This window comes from Manacus vitellinus, unplaced genomic scaffold, assembly GCF_001715985.3.
Source record: "Manacus vitellinus isolate BGI_N305 unplaced genomic scaffold, ASM171598v3 scaffold_3_pilon, whole genome shotgun sequence".
NCBI classification, from domain to species: domain Eukaryota; kingdom Metazoa; phylum Chordata; class Aves; order Passeriformes; family Pipridae; genus Manacus; species Manacus vitellinus.
In genome coordinates, this window is record NW_021940535.1 from 10,503,289 (window position 1) to 10,522,218 (window position 18,930).

Here is an 18,930-nt window from a genome sequence, read left to right on the forward strand (position 1 = left end):
GTGTTTTATTTTTGGAGCAGATGAGAAGTCAAAGAACACAGATATCCTACCAGCAGAATAAAAAGTATGTGGGAGTTTGCTCTGTGAGACAATAAGGAGGAGATATTTAGAGAATAGATGCAGTTCTGCCACGCTGTTAAATAGTTTTGCATCTAATTTGCCATGCAGAAAGGCAGAGCATATTACTTCGAGTAAGGCATGCCAACTACATGGTTATAGTGCTTGTGGGACTTGAACTGACTTCTTTGCAAGTAATTATGCAGTTTTAGCAAGTTACCCTGCTGCAACTCAGGTCAGTGCCAACTTAGGATTTTGCCTGACACAGAGCAGGTATGCTCGAAGACAGCAAAAGTACCACATATATCTAAACCCCAAGAAACCCCAAACAGTTCGAAATGTGATAGGCAGTTAGGTGAGAAATAACCAAAGAATCAGAATCCTATGAACCATCTTCCTCCAAATTAGTAATATTTTTCTATTCTTTCTTTTTATTCTGGTTCTATTCTCAACCACTAACTTCTGAGTGGTTCTATTTGAAACAAAGGAGAGGAGCATGTTATTAGCTACAATATCAAATTCCAGTTCATCTCCTGAATAATCGCATTGTCCATTCAATCCCTTAAGAGTAAAAAGGATCAGAAATTCAGCTCTTCCACTTTCTGGGTGAGTGCTTTAATTGCTAAGGTAATTATGAAAATGAGACATGACTACTACTACCAATCTTGATGGACTTTTAGGTAAGTATGTTTACCAACAAATAGTACAAATGGTAGCATAGATCTGTATTGCTGGATGTCACTCACCCCTTCATGATAAACAAAAGAAATATTATCAATGTGTATTCTCTAAACAAGTTTTTAAATTTATATAGATTTCTAACAGCAGAAACTTAATTTTGTAAACCAGAAACAATTTCTAAATTAAAATTTAGTTTATGTAATGAAACATAGTGAAATGAATCATAGAATAGTCTGGGTTGGAAGGCACCTTTAAAGGTCGTCTAGTCCACCCCCACTTCAATGAGCAGGGACATCTTCAATTAGATCAGGTGGCTCAGATCTCCATCCAATCTGACCTTTAATGTTCCCAAGGATGGGACATCTACCACTTCTCTGGGCAATCTGTGCCAGTGTTTCACCACCAAACTCGGGTGGTAAACATTTCACGAAGACTTTTAATGGTTTGTAGGCTACGACTTTATAGTCAGTTTGGGCTCCACCCCATTGGTCTACATCACTGGACTGGAACTATTTCTTAAAAGTGTGCAGAAATAATGTAAAACTTATCCTTTCATAGGTTTGAGCAGTGAGAAAAGGAAGAACTTGCAGAGGGTCTCTCTCTCTCTGCACTGTTATGGTCAGATCACTAGTCCACACCTTTCTGAAGCCATTCTTTACAGGTATAACATAACTTTCAGTCAGTAATTCTTTTGTAACCATATTTTCTTGGAAGAACAGCTTTCTAAAAGTTAAACTCAAATCAGTAAGGGAGTAAGAAGAAGTGATGAGGAGTACATCAGTTACGATGTGACTATCTAACAACCACTATAAATTCTAAATACATTCAAGTCTAGTTTCACACAGTGCCATATATTACAGACTAGGAAACATCTACAGTAAGGGGAATAAAGATAAAAATGAGATACCTTCTTTAAAGAGTAACATCATATTTGTTCTTTTGTTAGCAACGATGTTATTCAGTAAGGCGATTACAGTTTGCATTGTATTCCCAAGTATACTGTCTTGATGTCCCTGTAAAAACAAAACAAACCAAAACAAAATCCAAATTAAAAAATCTAGTATTCCTTCTGCAAGGTTAGAAGAAGACTATTCCCTTTAAAAAAAAAGTGGTAATGCAAAAACAATACTTTCTTAATCTCTTAAAATTCAACATCTAAAATACAATAAAACCAACCAAATATCTTAGTAGATAATATCAATTTCAGGATCTAAAACCTTGGACCAAAACTTCTCCCATATTCTTTTAAACTGAAAGAATTCCTAGTTAGGTCTAAAATCTTAGGACTTCTTAAAATGGCATAGAACTTTATCAACTTAATCTCTATATATTCAGAACCAGAAATATTTCCCTTTTTATGGTATTTCTTTTATTACTGACATTAATTTTACTCTTTTCAGCTTCAGCTTGATAACCCACCATAAGTTGTAAAATCTCTTTGTTGCTTTTGTTGGTATATATTCATAAGTATAAAATTACACAGATATGTTAAAAACCTATTTCTGTATTGAATTACATCACTCTTATAATGTCTTTGTTTGATCATTGCTTCAGTGATTTTTCACAATTGTTGAGACTACATTGAGAAAAGGAAGGCATCAAGGTTTATAAAGAAATTTATTTCTCTGTTATATTCACTACACTTGCATAGTCACCCTGAAAAGGGTGGATAAGGTGGTGCAGTCAAAGCATTTATTTATACACACCAGAGAAATGACATAACTCAGGTAACTTCCAAGAAGCCAAAATAGGACAAGATTTTACAAATCCGAGCCTAGATGTAAATATAAGTCTGAATACATTTCAAATCTCCCTAGAAGATTCAGGAAAGATTTCGTCCAATTTTTCAGACTCAAAGCCAAATAGAAACATACATCCAAAGTGAAAATAACAACACTAAGAACAAATTGTCATATTTCGTGTATTGTAGATTTTTCACATGCACCTGGGTGACTTCCATGCTTCCCATTCCCAGAAAATCTCTCAGTATTGGTACTGCTCAACTACTTCAATGCCACAGAATACACCATCTATTTTGGTCCATCTCCTGTCTGACAGTAGGCAGCTGAAAAAAGTTAAAGTTGAACATGATGAAAGACTATTTGTCTGAAGTCAAGCATTTCAGATGACAGAAATCACTTCACCTCTTGAATACACACAAAGGAACACTTTCTGCTTCTGCACTACAAAATTAAAATTAAATGCTATTATTTCCTATAAATACCATGAAATATATATGATAAGGTATAATACATTAACAGATAATAAAATACATAAACATACACAGCCTCCTATACAACTTCAGGCTATGTGAATTTTCTATTCACACTAGAGCACTTTAAACTGGATCATAAGGAGAAGAGACAAGGAAGAGTGCCTCATAGTCCTTTGAAGGACTGTAGTCTCCTACCAAATCCTAAAAAATATATATACAAGAGTTCTTAAAATCTATTTATTTTACATAGCACTTTGAGAGGTTATTTATGATTTCTATAAAGAGCACAATAAATATCTGTTCCTCTAAAGGTTTGAAATGTAGCCTGATAAATTCAAAAGCAAAGTTTGAAAGTATAAACACAAGATTCTTCAAAAGATAAGGTGACCAATACAGAAAACAGATACCATAAAGCTATGGTATTAAAAATAAATTTGAAGTTATTGCCCTACAGATAGCTGGAGGGTAAGAAAAACATTTTTTCCAAAAGATCAACAATATATTTATCTGGTAGTCTATCATCACAATATCTTATTAATTCTCTAGAATTTAATCTGGAAAACAATACATTAAATAGAAAGAATGACTGTTTGTGCTACTGAAAATAATGACACACACAGTGAGAACATAAAATTAACAAAAGCAAAAAAAATCCACAGGTGTCAAAAGGAGAAGCTGACTCAAATATTTTCTTTGCAAGTATAATATTTCTGTTACTGTTTCATATGTTTGAAATAAACAACTTGTAGTAAAATTCCCCTTTCAGATACGCAATTAGAAGAGGAGCTGTTAGTTGTTTATGATAGTAATCTTTCACATTCTCCAGGTCAGTAACATTTAAATGAAGCCATCTTTCCTTTTAATGGACATCAATTATACTATACAACCCTCTACCGAAAGACTAGCACTGATGCTTTACTTTATATCAAAGCAAAAATAACAAAACCTATCTCACCCTCAACATATATAAAGCATAATTCAAGATGCAATGTAGATATCTTGAGGAAGGAAAATGGTATCTTAATGAATTAAATAATCATACAAATGGTATACTCAGCTGTGGTACTAGTGATTTAACATATGTTTCATAGATGGTTTTTGACAAGATACTAGGTTCCAAAAAGCTGCAGGTATGCTTCACTTATCTAAGTCATCACTGATTGCTGTTAGACACAATTTTAGAGGTTTATATAAAAATATTTAACTTCATAATCTATCAAGGAGCAAAGTTGATCTAATTTGTGTGCACAGCACCACTGACTGTGGACATTTAATGAACAGTGCACTTGACAGTTTTAATAAAACATAGCATTTGCCAGCAGAGATAATTAGAATTGAAGCAGCAAAATTCTAGTGTTTGGCAACACAGATGAAACAACTTCATTAAAATGTACAGCTTCGGCAAATGAAAGGCAGGAAAGCACTGGACCCTGAAGAATCAGCCTTCTCAGAACTAATTGCTTCAGTGCTTAAAAAGGACAGCTATGAAATACCAAGGGCATAACAAGGAAATACTAGTATTAAAAAAAAAAAGAAACCATGGAAGATAAATCAGGCTTTTCAAATAGGATTGAACTGTATTTAGGCCATTAAACTTTTCATTCTAATTTTGAAGGGTTGTACTTTCACAAAAGAAATCAGTTGAAGTATTTATTTAAAGTCAGTTAGGTAAAAGGGTGTGAATTAGCAAAGAAAGAGTAGGAATCTTGGCAAGATACTATGGCTAAAGCTGCCTTTTCTTATAAGTCTATTAGAACAGCTCTAGGAAAACTCCAGTATTTTAATTACATTTTAAATAACATAACAGATAGCATTTGTGATAAGAGGTTTCCAGTCTGGGAGGCTTCACATGCATGACTCCTACTCATGTATCTAAGAATCCAGAAGAGAAAGCACTGAATGTATGTTTACAGATATGCTATATTTAAATCTAAGGACCACTATATAACATACCACAGCACTGCTCATTCAATGTGATTAAACTTTAACTGTAAAGTGCCTCTCCTTCTCAAGCTTGCACATGATCTATGAACACAAATTAGGTAAATAAGGGGACATAGCAAGATAGAGGCTTGATTTTTCATACACTAAATCCATTGAAAGAAGAAAATTATAGAAACAAACCATATTCAAATTATAGTTATTAAAAGATGCCATTTTTATGTGATGATTCTTTGTCACAGTATAGTTGAAATGAAATAAACCAAAACATTGGTGCTAACAAGGACCACTTTACAAGAACATAGTTTAATACTGCATTCAACCTAGTTTATTTTGATTTGCTCTATTACTTTATTTATGAAACAGAGGATCAGAAACTTTTCTAGTTGGCTAATTTAATCTTTAACATTTTGTGGCTTTTCATGCATAAGACCAGTTATGCACAAACTGAAAGCATATAAATATAGATCTCTTACATCAAGGTAATACTATTTTCCTTGTTAATTATCTAAGTCAGAAGTAAGCATGGTCATGTCTCTTGCTACTCTGCTTTTCAAAAATCAGCCCTTTTCAAAAGCAGTTCTACCAGAGCTAATATTTCCAAATATTTCCCTCTGGGTATGGTCACACAAAAAGGAGCAACTACTAATCTGACAACCAATTTCTAGAATGATCATGCTTTTCAGATGTATCACAACAGTGACAAATTCGGTCCACACATGAAGATCATAAATCTTGCAACTTTCACAGAAATTCCTGTTGGAATACTGAAAAATAAAGAAAATCTGCAAGTGCTTAAGTAAAGTCAACTGAGGATAGGAACCAGCAGAGATTTTGAGGGACTAGGATTCCAAGTATCAACCAACAGAAAGCAGTAGAATTAGTCTTAGATTTTGTTCTAATACCCACTGCAGCAAGCAATGCAAAATTTCACAAGATATTTTCTGAGAAGAGCATCTATTCAAGAGAAGAGTATCAATTTATAAATGTGTTCTCTTGCCATACATAATTTCATATTTTCAAAAGCCTAACAATCTGTCTCTATTTTGCAACTCGTTTCTTACATCTTTTTCATTTCCCAAAATTCCTTGTCATCTTGGAGACAAGCATGCAATTTTATCTGTGTTGATGGTCAGAATCTCACAAGGCATAAGGAGGAAACATGGCATTCACAACAACCAGAGTTCTAAAGAATGAAAACATGAAATTTTTTACTTTTAGAAAACCAGCTTCTGTAAATATCATACAAGTACTTATTTTGCATAACAAACATTAAGAAAAGAAAATATAAATATAGCCATTGCCCTTTCTCTTGTAATTTTATTTCCAAATTCTGTGAGAATACAACTTCAAAGAACAGACAAGTAAACAAGCACAGTATTTTTAACATCTTCTCCTCCTTCAAGAGGGCCACTTCATGTTTTGGACTTGTGGAAGTTGAATAAAACCATGCTAAGCCAAACAGGAAAACTTAAGCAGCTAGTTAAGGACTATAAAACTGTTTTATGTCAGCAAACATGAGATTTATAAACTATATGAAGAAAAGAATACTTAAATCAGAATTGGAGGAAGACAATCTTCAAGGTTATTAAAAGCAAAACCATATGAAGGCTTGTCATTTATACCACTATGAAAACAGAAAGATTCAAAGATATCTATACATCTTTAAAATGAACATGTAAATTTTAAAGTCCCAAATTCTGAGTAAGAATTCCTTTTTGTCTTTCCTTTTGCTTTGTATTTGCCTAACCAAAAAACTATTAGCAGCTATTAGCATGTAAGTTTCTATAAGACAATTTTCAGCGAATCAGTCATCTCGGTTGAAAAACAAAAACAAATCAACAACAGGAAACCCATGATCCAATTCAATGAAATTCATGGACCATTTTTTTATCTACTTTTTGGACAAAGACAGGACACATTTTTTTTGCAGCACAACACAAAAAAAAATAATGAGCAATCTTACATTCACTGTTACAGATAAATTGCAAAGTAATTCAGCAGCAGATCTCTAAATACAATAACATTTCTTCTTCCTACAGAATTACACCTGAATTTCTGGCAGCAATGAAACCTCAGCACTTCTCCTTTTGCACCTGAAAACCTTAGGGAAAGAATGCACTCTCATGGAAAATTTTCTCTTCTGTTAACAGAGGGAGCCTGAGAAGGCTCCTCTCACAAGCAGAGTGAGGCTCCTTCATAGAGAGGACATTCAGAAGCAATTTTATATAAAAACAATTTTACCATTACCCAGAAAGAAGTATCCAAGCAAGTAGCTTCCCAAGGATTAAAACTATTCATTGTGAATTACATTCAAATTCCCTTAAAAGAAAAATTTGTGCACAACTGAAGAGACAATATGGAAAAGAAGTTATATAGATATCTCACTCTGGACAATTAAACTTCCTGATACCAGTGGATATCATATTTAGAATCATAAATCTATAGATGCTTTGGGGAGTCTCATGTAGCAGTGAACTGCATTTGAACTGCAAAGCCACTTGGGAGCTGCAGTCAACCATTATGCCAAAAATCACCATACCAAAATATTCACTTATCTGACCTGCATTTTCAGCATTAATTAAAAGCTAGTTCTTAAAAAACTAAGAATGTCATCTTTTTTTCTACACGGATTTTGCTTTGATGCAAAGGATACTTTGCCACCACAAGGAAAGAAGTCTCCTATACTCTGTGTTCTTTAATCCATCAGCAGCTGTTAAGGAATGGGTGTCTGTCTCTTCTCCCTCAGAACCTGCTCTTGTCTCTATAGCTAATTGCTAAAGCAGTATTTAGAATCAAAAACTGATACTGACTCAGTTTACACTGTCTACTGAGGTGTGCAAGATCAAGATTGAAATGCCTTTCCTGACATTTTCCAAAAAAACCCCAAAAACTGAGAAAGAACTAAACTTTTATGAAGAAGTAAAAGGGATAGAAAAAATATCCATTGTCCCTCTTAATGTCAAATTGAATGTTCTATTCTTCTTAGTCACGGACTTCCTTAAAATTGAATGGTGTTGGTAAAAAATGTGTTGAATGAGAAACCATGGGCTGACAAAGAAGTGCAAGGAAATTGAATGTTTGTCTGAATGACAAAAAGAATGCTTTTTCCTACCAGAGTTTAGTTGGGTTGAGGACAGATATATTCAAGTTGTCAAAAGTGGCAGGAAAATCACATTTGCATGTTTAATATTTTTGCTTTTACTCCTTGCCTTATGCCTTCTATCACCAAAATACTATTTAGCTTGAAATACATTGGGTTTTTTTCCACACATTCACATTTACTCAATCTGTAAATGCAACAGAGAAGGCTGATAAATAGTTCATTCAAATTACATTAAACTTGAAAACAGTGAAGGGCTGGTAAATCAAAAGGAAACATCTGCTGAGTCTTCTGTTACTAGAATCATGGTATAGTCTCATTAGAGTTGGTACCTTCAAAATATATTATTCCTTAATTTCTATTATTAGTTATTTTAGGAATTAGTTAAGTAACCAACTACTAGTCTGAAAGACATTAGGAAATTCTCATCCTATATTTTATATCTTTTTTCTAAGTTAATCTCATTCTTGGACACCTGTTCATAGAGATTGTGAATGTTCCCAAAGAGACATGCATTTAGAAAACAAAAATACTCAATAGTTAGACTCTACTAGGTATCAACACTTCATTCAGCTAGAAGTGCACATACTACTGTGCATAGACGTCCTAGCAAACTCATCTTCCAGCCCTTCCCCACCCAAGTTACTCCTATAGCAGCAAGCTACATCTTCTCCTAGTTGATACTGAGGCACCAAACCACAAGGCAGGAAACAGGGGAGTACTAACAATATTCCTCAATGAACAGACTGGCAGAAGTGCTGAAGTAATACAGCCAGCATTATTATCCCATGAAAGGGCATTTCTTTCATGTTCCTATCATGGGCTTAGACAGACAAGCAATCATGCTTTAAGAAACTACATTCCTACTAGGACAGGTAAGGCAAGAGAAATAATGAACTGGTTGATGCAAATGAAAACTCTACCTTGTAAAACACTGTGTAAGTAAGAAGTTGTTAAATAACTTTACTCATCAACATAGTGCTGTTTTGTGGTGTTATATTCAATAAACATTGTCTCTCAAACAGTAAGGGGTTTTGCTTAGGAGTAAAATTCATGTGTACTCTAAAGAAATATCATAGGGAGATTTTATTTGGCATAATTTTTCTGTGCTTAATATCCATGGTCAAGTCAAGACAATCCATGATTGAAATTACAACAACTTTCAAATCACCAGCCTCCTCATTTCCTTCTGACATTGCAGAAGGTTACAGAATTGGGTATCTCCTCCATTTTAGCAATTTTCTTTCCAGATGACTGAATACTGAAAAAAAGTATAATGGATGGTAGACTCACATATGTGTTGAGTTTGTCGGTTTGTTTGGGTTTTTTTTTAATCAGTTAATTAAGGACCATGAATTAGCAAATCCTTATCATAATCACCTTATTAAATACTTACAAATCCAGGAAACAAAAAATACTTCTGGTATATTATTATAGTATCTTTGTGAACTATAGGAATGGGGTTTATGAGTAAACTATCTTTGTAAAGTTTCTTCTATAAATTAGTGGTATATAATCTCTATTCTCAACTCTATCTCAAGTTAATGTTCCCTGATAAACAGTATGTGTATTACACAAACACACTTTCATACTCCATGTATCACAGTGTTATCTTGGCACTTATTCAGGAACTTGAAGATGAATGTGTTTTCTTCTTATGCCACGCTGTGTATATGAAGTCCAAGAATAAAAGCAGCTGAGGTGAAATCAATGGTCTGAAGAAAACTGAACTATGATATTGGGGCAAAGATTAAAAATTTGAAGGCAAGGTTAGGATTCAGAGTAGTCCTAACTATGTGTGTGCATCACAGCAATTAAAATTCTCCTAAGTGGATTTGATACACATATTTAATTAAATAAGACTTGAAGCATTTGGTATGTCTCTTAATGCCAGTTTACAAAAATAAGTACTGCTGAAATCCAGGTCTAAAAAATATGGTGTTCCTATAGTGAACAAAAAAATCTCACTGCTCTCAGAGAAAGAAGTCTGATACTAAGAACCACATATGAAAGGAGCAGTTTGTATTTATAGTCAGACAACTTCCCAATGGGAACAAATAGAAAAACAAAAAGATAATAAAAGTACAGTTACTTATTCTATGTAAATACTAAAAACACACTTTCTCTTGTAGACACAACAGGAAGGAAGCTTACTGTTATCCGAAAATCTCCCACAGAGATAACAAATCACTCATCAGCCTAACTTGGTGTCCAACAAACAAGTCACCAACCCCATTCCTTAATCAAATTCTCTGCAAGGTTAACATGATTTTGCTTTATGACTGTTTACCACAAGAAACAGCATGCAGTCAAGATGAAAAATTAAAAAGAACAAATAAATAAATCTAGAGACTATAAAGACAGAACTTCAAGGCTAAATGACTGTAACTTCTCCTTGCTTAAATTCTTCCAGGATGTTGCTGCAGTTTCCAGACTCTACAGAGTTTGCTTTTAAAGGAGTTCTCTGTGGTGGCAGAACCAGAGACAGAATAGACATCTTGGTTATGTTGTTCTGAGACAAAACCAGTATTTTTTAATTTCATCATGATTTTTTATTCTTTTATTTGTTTTCATCCTGCTTTACATTTGATACTTGCTCTATCTGTACATGTGACCCTACAAAAAGTTCACTTTAGGAGGTCGTATTTCAAGTACGTATTTCAGAAACATACTTACGAAATGACAGCCCCATTTTGGCTCTATAAAATACTGACAGCATGAATGCAACATCAGTCACAGGAATTATATCTTCCAGTCACTAGAATTTACTGATATTGAAAGGCAACTGTTTCTTTAGCTAGCAACAGTCTGCCTGATGAGAAGGAAGTAAAATGGAGAAAGAAATGACAGCTAACAAGAGCAGCAATAATAGTAATTATTATTACTCAAAATATACCTGCAATATGAGGTTTATAATAAATTAAATAATTTTAATAATAATGTTTATAATATTTAATTATAAACAAAGAAATTTGTAATAATAAGGTTGGTAATAAATATATTTTTATAATAAATTATTTATAATAAATAAATTTATAATAAATTTGTATGTGTTAATAAATTATTATTGTGAATCTAACTCTTACTGTCACCTGTTCTGAAGTCAACTCCTACATCACAAAGAAGAGCAAAGGTACAACTTAAAATTTAAAAGCTTAACTCAGATCTACAAGAATACAAGGAAAGGAAACCAATTCTGCTGCTCATAAGCATTTACAAAACAGTATCAGATGCTATGACTTGAAAGTAAGTATACCTCTTGTTGCTACATATGATCTCACTCATAATTTATTCCATTTTCTTAGGAGATTAACAGGTGAATCAAAGACAATCAAGAATGGCTAACAACAGCAAGATTGGAGGCTCTTCTAAGCAAGTCCTACTTCTTTTTCAAAGATAGAGGAAGTTATACTGCATTTTGTTATTACTATTATTAATAAAATGTTAAACAGCATTTTTCTTTTTGCACATCTTTCCAGGGTAATTTTCAAATACATTATTATAGTTTTCTTCATAGTCTCGTCCCATCTCTTCTCCTAGTCATTTCTATTTAGATACTTACATATTGATTCAAGAAATTAACTTTAAGAAATCAGGTTTAAAATTGCTATGGGTTAGAAAAACAAGTTCCACTTAATGACAGAGATACATTCCAGTTATCAATATGTGTTTTTTCCCAAGCATAGGTTCAATTCAAATCTTCCTGCTCTTTGCCACTGTTAAGGCAACTATTGCCTGGAAACATGGGAGATTCCAGTGCCAATATAGTGTAACACAGCACCTTCAAGCCTCTAAAAAGTGATGGTTTTTTACCCCTCATATAGCTCATTTCAGTAACAAACAGATAGGTTCAATTCAAATCTTCCTGCTTTTTGCCACTGTTAAGGCAACTATTGCCTGGAAACATGGGAGATTCCAGTGCCAATATAGTGTAACACAGCACCTTCAAGCCTCTAAAAAGTGATGTTTTTTTACCCCTCATATAGCTCATTTCAGTAACAAACAGATACTAAACAATTATATGAGAACTTATTTCTATTGCTTCAAAAGGAATACAGGATATGTTAAATATATATACACACACATGAATATACAAACACACACATTTTCTTGTAAATTATTTTAACTGTGACTTCCAGAGTTCAAATGAAACTATTCTAGCCCCTCTGAAAAATGACTTGAGACTCTATGCTGTTTCAAAACAGAGATAGACTTCACATTTCCTCAAAAACTTAAGACTTTAAAAAAACATTCCCAGTGCACACTGACACACTCTCTAGAGTCTCATACCACCTGTACCCCACACTGGTTCACAGGAAATGTAGAGGACTTAAGCTGTTTTACTTCTCCTCAGTTTAAGTGAAAGCCCAGATCATCAGAAGGCTCTGTTACATGGAAAATTTAATATATACAAACTAAAGCGACTTCAGCAGGAGATGGTGAGACATGCTAGTAAAGCATCTTGCTTAGTAGTCAAAATACTTATTCTGAGCTTTAGAAACCCTTTGTCAGCCATTCCTTCTGGGTGATACTGAACTCGGGATCTGCATTTGGGCCCTTCCCCTAAAGCATTCTGATTAATGTGCCACAGGCTCCCCTGAGGTCTGCCTTTCTCCTCTGCCTCCCATGGAACTCTGGGCTGAAAATTCACCCTGAACAAAAGAAGCCTTTCTCAGTGAAACCTACAGCCAAATTGGAATAACATCATGAAACCCCTATATCTCCTCCCTCAGCCAACACACTGGGGTCCTGAAAGCTGTGGAGCCATGACCAGCTCCTATCAGCAATGCTCTGCTGCTCTGTCCAAGTTGTCTACTGAAAAAAGAGCAGTTTTATTCTCATATGAAATCATAGCTTGAAAAGCAGTTGGGTATTTTTAGATCAAAGTAGCATTTTGATGCTAAGAGAGAGTCATACAATACCATCAAGAACTAAACTCATTGACACTAGAGGACAGACAGAAATTTTAGCCCATATGTGATGTCACACAATGAGTCATTGGACTGTAAAAGGAAAGGATAAAGAAAAATAATAAATAATAAACCAAAACCCAACTCAAAACAAACAAACAAACAAACAAACCAATGAACAAACCAAAAATCCCCCCACAAACCAAAAACCAAACCTGAAACCAAAAAACCCCCCAAAACCTGAACAATTGCACCACCAGATTAAGACAGCATGAAAACATATTTCATATGAAGTGATTAAAATATTTACTTTGTTAGAACACAGAATCCCAGTAATAACTAAATTAACAACTTTTAATTACTTATAACAAGCCATTTCACAATTATTAGGTAACTATATCAGCCTTTTACTTCATTTCATTGAACCTATCCTCCCTGAACAGTTATTCATACTGAAAATGTATACAACAGATGTGAGAGGGAATAAAAGGATCAAAGAGAAAACAGCTAAAATATATCTGAAAAGCTGGTAACAGAAATTTTACAAAAGCTAGGGAGAGGAGACTAGGGTATCATTAGGTATTTTCATATCCTAATGGAACATGCAAGTTTCAGTCTGTTACTCAGAGTGGGTCCATGGCAAAGAGCCCAAATGAGGTCTGAGAAAGGATAATGTACCTTTAATGATTGAAATAGCAGGAAAATTAAATCTAATCATGTTTCATTAAGCATACTTTAGCTCCCATTTTTACTAAATTATTCTATTATGATTTCCCAACTGTCTGTTGAAATAACCTTTTACAGCAATCTAATTCACCATCATAAACAAGTCTCATTTCTCACAATGAAGTCCCCTGGGATTAGTGAGAGGAGATGGAAAATCTAAACCTTGCCAATCCTGCAGCCACTAAGGTAACCACTCAGGGAGACAAAGGTTTTTGTTTTCCTATTTGTGGCTGATATCATTAAGATATAATTAGAAACTTATTCATGAGTATTAGAGTGTCTGTTATGGAGATACCACTCGCCCAACAAGCATCTTCTATACCAGTCTTTAATAAGCAAGGGAGCAGGCATAATCCCCACTTCACTCTCTGGAGAGTTCTGCATTAAATGGACTGCATTAGACATCCCTCTCACTCCCCCCTTTTTAATGGAATCTTATTCAGGCATCCAGTATTTTCTCAGACTCCATTGTTACCATCAAAACTGCTACCCTGCTTGCTTTCAGCAATATGCTCCTGCAGTGCCATCCAGATGTGAGCCCTAAAGATAGCTACGTGCAGGGAATTTAAATCTTGCTCCAGAACTTGACAAAGGGTGAACAAATGTGGAACTTCAGAATGTACAGTAACAAACAAATTGTACTGTTTAAAGAATAATTCTTGGCCCTCTATAATAGTGAAAAGAGCTATCAACCATTGTATGCATTCTTTCTGCTTCAGTCAAGCAAATAAAGTATGCACCAAGGAGAAAAGATACTTTACTTAAATAAGTAACTGAAAGAAATCTGGTTTTTCTTTGTAAAGATTTAAATTATTGCCAAACTCCATATCAAATCACATGACATAGCAACAGAAAATTGAAAACAGTGTCACCCACCAAACAGCGCTTAAGTATCTGCCACAGGGATCACTTTATGACGATCAGTTGAACTGAAATCAGTGAAAAATGTCATTCACTGTATTTAGCATAATGATATTTGAACAGGTTATCTTGTTTGGTAGGCAGGAGTGTGAAAGGAACTCAGTATATGCAAAGGAAAGAAAAAGAGTACTAGGGCACAATTTTGCTTCCTGTACTCAATATTATCAGTAAGGAACTACTTGGTCAAAACAAGCAAGGGGCAGAAACTGAACCTTGTAATACAAACAGGGGACTCAAAAGACAAACCTAAGAGGAATGAAGAAAAAAAAAAAAAAAGATTACCAAAATTTCATCTGAGTCTTTGAGATGATGCTACTGTTATAATTGTAATTAGAAAGTTACAGTGGGGAAACTAAGAGTGGATCATGGTAGGCTTAATCTGTTTGCATATATATGGCTATGAATCTCCCTTAGCAAAGCAAAGATTTTTTAGCTTGCCTATAAAAACATTTTATAAAACAAAATATATTTAGAAACTAAGATTATAAGACAATGAGTAAATGACTACAGGTAAAACCAGAAAGTTGAAAGTAGAATATTAAGATTTAAATTGTTTTGCTTTGTGGAAGACTGACATTCTAAAATCTAATTATCACCCTGCAATATGAACTCTTCAGGAAGACATTAACATAAGGAATGCATAAAGAATACATTTTTGAAGCCAAACCAGAAAAATTTCTAGACAAGTGATCTGAGTTCAGATGCTTAATGTGGAACCCTCTGCCAGTCAGAAACCATTCACGGATGTTCAATATTCTTTTACAAAGCCTATTGTGAAGCACACAATAGCTCAGTACCTTAGTCATCAGAATGCAGATGGTCAATAAAGGTACAGTCAGCAACTTCCTCATTCCTACACCAATATTTATTTAGATGAGATTAAGAGAGGTATTTCAGCTGTTTGACAGAACAGTGATACTGTCACAGTAAAATTCTGGTCATAAGATCAACAAAATCTTATTCTGAAAAGCATGCATCCCAGATTTACTTCAGTATACATGTTCTCTTAAATGCTTTCTCTTTGTCTTGGTTTTTACATTAGCAGGAACAATAAACTGGCAATTTGCTCTAAATCAGCCTGACAAACACAAGGTTTGGAAGAAATGAGATTTTGCTTTAATATTGCTTCTACAGCAAAAATAAATAAATCTTTAAATTTAGATATTAATCATCTTGGGTAAACATTGGAGGTGGTTCCATTTAAAATGTTACATAGAATTCACACAAGCTATGGTAAGGTCATGATTTCTCCCTATAACTTGATAGTTAAAGGTCATAAAGGACATAATTTGGTATTAGAATTGAGAAGTCTCATGTTAGAAAGAATCTGTCTTTCTGCAGCACCTGCTGTTTCACACATTTGCACATTGCTGTAGGATGGTGCTACAGCCCCTCCTCCTCCCCAAGTCTCCATGTGCCCCTTAGCTCAATCTGTGACTCAGTGACTGGCCAAGTTGGGGTGGGAGTGAGGGAATGCTGCAGAGCTGCACTCCAGCCATCCCTGAGGCATGCAGCAGTTACAAACTAGAGCAACTCTGCCAGCTTCCCAAAGCTGCTGTTCTCGTCACTCCCTCTTCTGCTGCTCACAATCAACTAACATGGAACTCCTGCCACCAGGTACATTTCTTCTTTTTTATGTCACATGATACAATATGGAAAACACTTACAAGGTCACAAAGACTGTGAGATTACTAACATAAATAATGTCACACGTATGGTTGCATATTTTATATACACACACACATATATATAAATATTACAAAATTACAAACTGATTATGGGAAAAAAACTAAACAAAATTAAATGTGTCCAAGGTGTGGGCACTGCAAGAGTGTGAGAATGGGATAAAAATCTTAAAGAATGGTAAGTGAGACTTACCATTTACTGATAAAATTGGGGGGAAATGGACAACAAAAGACAAAGAATTTCATTTGTTTAATCTTATTCACAGCAGAACCAGTTACCAATCCAGAAGATTAACTACTTTTGTTGCATTATATAAATTAAAATGGAGGAGAAAGGCAGTAAATGCCACAGAACCTTTGGAGGAAAGTGGTGTGAGAGAAGTAATGTGGTTTCTGAAGATGGTGATGCCCATTAAATCTTTAATTAAAAAGGAGTGCAATTATCCCTTTACCTATCCCCAACGACCTCCCAAATATTTTTTCTCTAATAAGTAGGAAAATTGTCTAATTATAATGACTGAGTGAAAAGAGCTTTGATGTAATACAAATACTGTAGAAACGTGCTATGATAAACATTGAGAACTATGAAACTTGTCCATAAACAGAGAATCTGGGTAAATACTAATTCTTACAGAATTACTGTTAATTTTTAACTCACATGTACTAATACCAACCTCTTTACAGCCAACCAAATAAACAGCACAGACTGGAAATTAACCTCATGACTCAGAGTTGTGTATTTTTAACTTGCTAATTTCTCTAAGAAATAACTTGCTTCAGAAAACAAGTCAATCTGTTTAAGTCATAAAAAATTAAACTGGTTTCTCATACAAAAATGGAATTGGTGAGACAAATTTCTACAGCTAGCAACTAAAACCCCATGCATGCATTTTCAGTATATAAAGCAGAATCTAACTCAGTTCTAAAAGAAAGTCTACTTACCCAAACACTCACCAACTGAAGAAGCCTTAAAAGTACAAGACAGGTACACAGGACACTCTCCTCAGCCTCTAGGAATTCAAAGGCCAAGGACTTTGAGCCAGAAGTAGATTTTTAGAACATAATAGCTCTCAATGGATTTTTCTTCATTAATTTGTCCAGTCTACTTTTTACTTCAAGTATGGACAGAGCTGAGAGCTGAACATAGCCCTACAGGAAACAGTATCACTTTTGTCAGTTTTTAAGATCCCAACTGCAAGTTGTCTTTGGTTATTATAATACAGATCTTGTGTTAGTAGATACAGTGAACAGCAAAACTGCTCCCTATTCACCTGACTGCATGCTATGTGTATATGTAAAGATCATAGTTCCCCCTCAAACACCACCTTCCAGACTAAAGCATACGGAAGAGTAATCTCTTTCACAGGGGCCATTCCAGATCTTAGATCATCTGTGTCTTTTTTCTTTGCACTTTTTACTGTTCTATGGTAAACTTTTTGAGAGGAGGAACCCAAAATGTACACATGGAGTAACATGCACAATGTTTTTCTGCCTACCATTGCAATACTTCCTCTTATAATGTATAACATTCAGTGTGCTCTCCTGACCAGGACAAAGGATTAAACAGGTGTTGTTATTAGACTGTGGTTTTATTTAATCATGATATCTCATTCCTGAGTGATAATGGCAACACATCTTGAACCACTGCATAAGTAGAGTTGGGACCATTGACAGCAGACACATACAGGTTTCAGGGCTGCTTTGAAAAGGAGTGCAAATTAAACTGAAAGTGAGTAGCATTAGGTGTCAAAAAAACTGCAGAGGATTTTAATTACATGAATAATCACAAGATCCTGAAGGTTATGCACAAAACTTCTATCAAAAATGCTCAAATAAAGTGTGATGAAAGAATATGCGAACGCTTAACAGTCTTATGACCATGAAAAAACCCTCAAAACAACCCAAGCCAAAACTGTTGAAGAAGGGGAAAACCTTGATTTAGAAACTCTGCATTCTGAACTTTGTATGATCTTAAATGACTTTGCATTTGCAGAAAAACTGAGAGAGAACACGAGCTCCAATTCTGTGCCTATCCAAGCCTTAGGGCTGTCTTGAGGTGCCCCCTCACTCCTGCTCCTGGTGACACCCATCATTAAGGAGCATAAGCTCAATACCCTTCTGCCATAAGTTCCCAAGACTGACAGACTGATCTGACAACTAAAATGAAATTCCTGATACAGTGTTCAGTGACCATGGAAAAAGGTCATAAACTCTTTATTCAGACTAAACTGGGGCAACAATAACAGAATCATTCCTGATGGAACAGGCTAAACAGAATAACGTACTATTAAATGAAGTTCCGGCAAATTTTAATAGAAGTTATCTATCAATCTAAAATTACAAATAAAAGAAATATGATTACACTATAAGGGCAAAACTTCATGTCTTTTCCATATTTTTAGAAGTGCAGTTTTGGTTTTGTTTTGGTTTTTGGGTTTTTTTACACAGGATTCTTCACCGAAACACTATAAAAGTTTTCTAGGTAAGTATTTCAAATATTCTACAAATCTTATCTGTTCTAAAGGTCCCAGAATTAAAAAGTCTTAGTTAACATTTAAGTGCATTTGTTTTCCATTTTGTTTTAGAGGGAAGTCTTCCAGTTTTCCAAGAAATAAATTCTAATAGCTTTAACTTTTCCTGTCATGTGCAAAGCTAAAGTTAGAATGTTCCCTTAAAGGTCAGAGTTTCACT

The 18,930-nt window shown here is 34.5% G+C and overlaps 1 protein-coding gene across 6 annotated transcripts in view; it reads right to left on the reverse strand.

Annotated features, from left to right (window-relative positions):
* Window positions 1–18,930, reverse strand: part of ULK4 (unc-51 like kinase 4) — a 219,654-nt gene that overhangs the window by 86,888 nt on the left and 113,836 nt on the right. For all 6 annotated transcript variants that reach the window (XM_018075381.3, XM_029961913.1, XM_029961914.1 and 3 more), the window contains exon 32: window positions 1,646–1,751. In XM_018075381.3, the coding sequence (XP_017930870.2) occupies window positions 1,646–1,751 (106 nt within the window). The remainder of the gene's footprint in view (window positions 1–1,645; window positions 1,752–18,930) is intronic.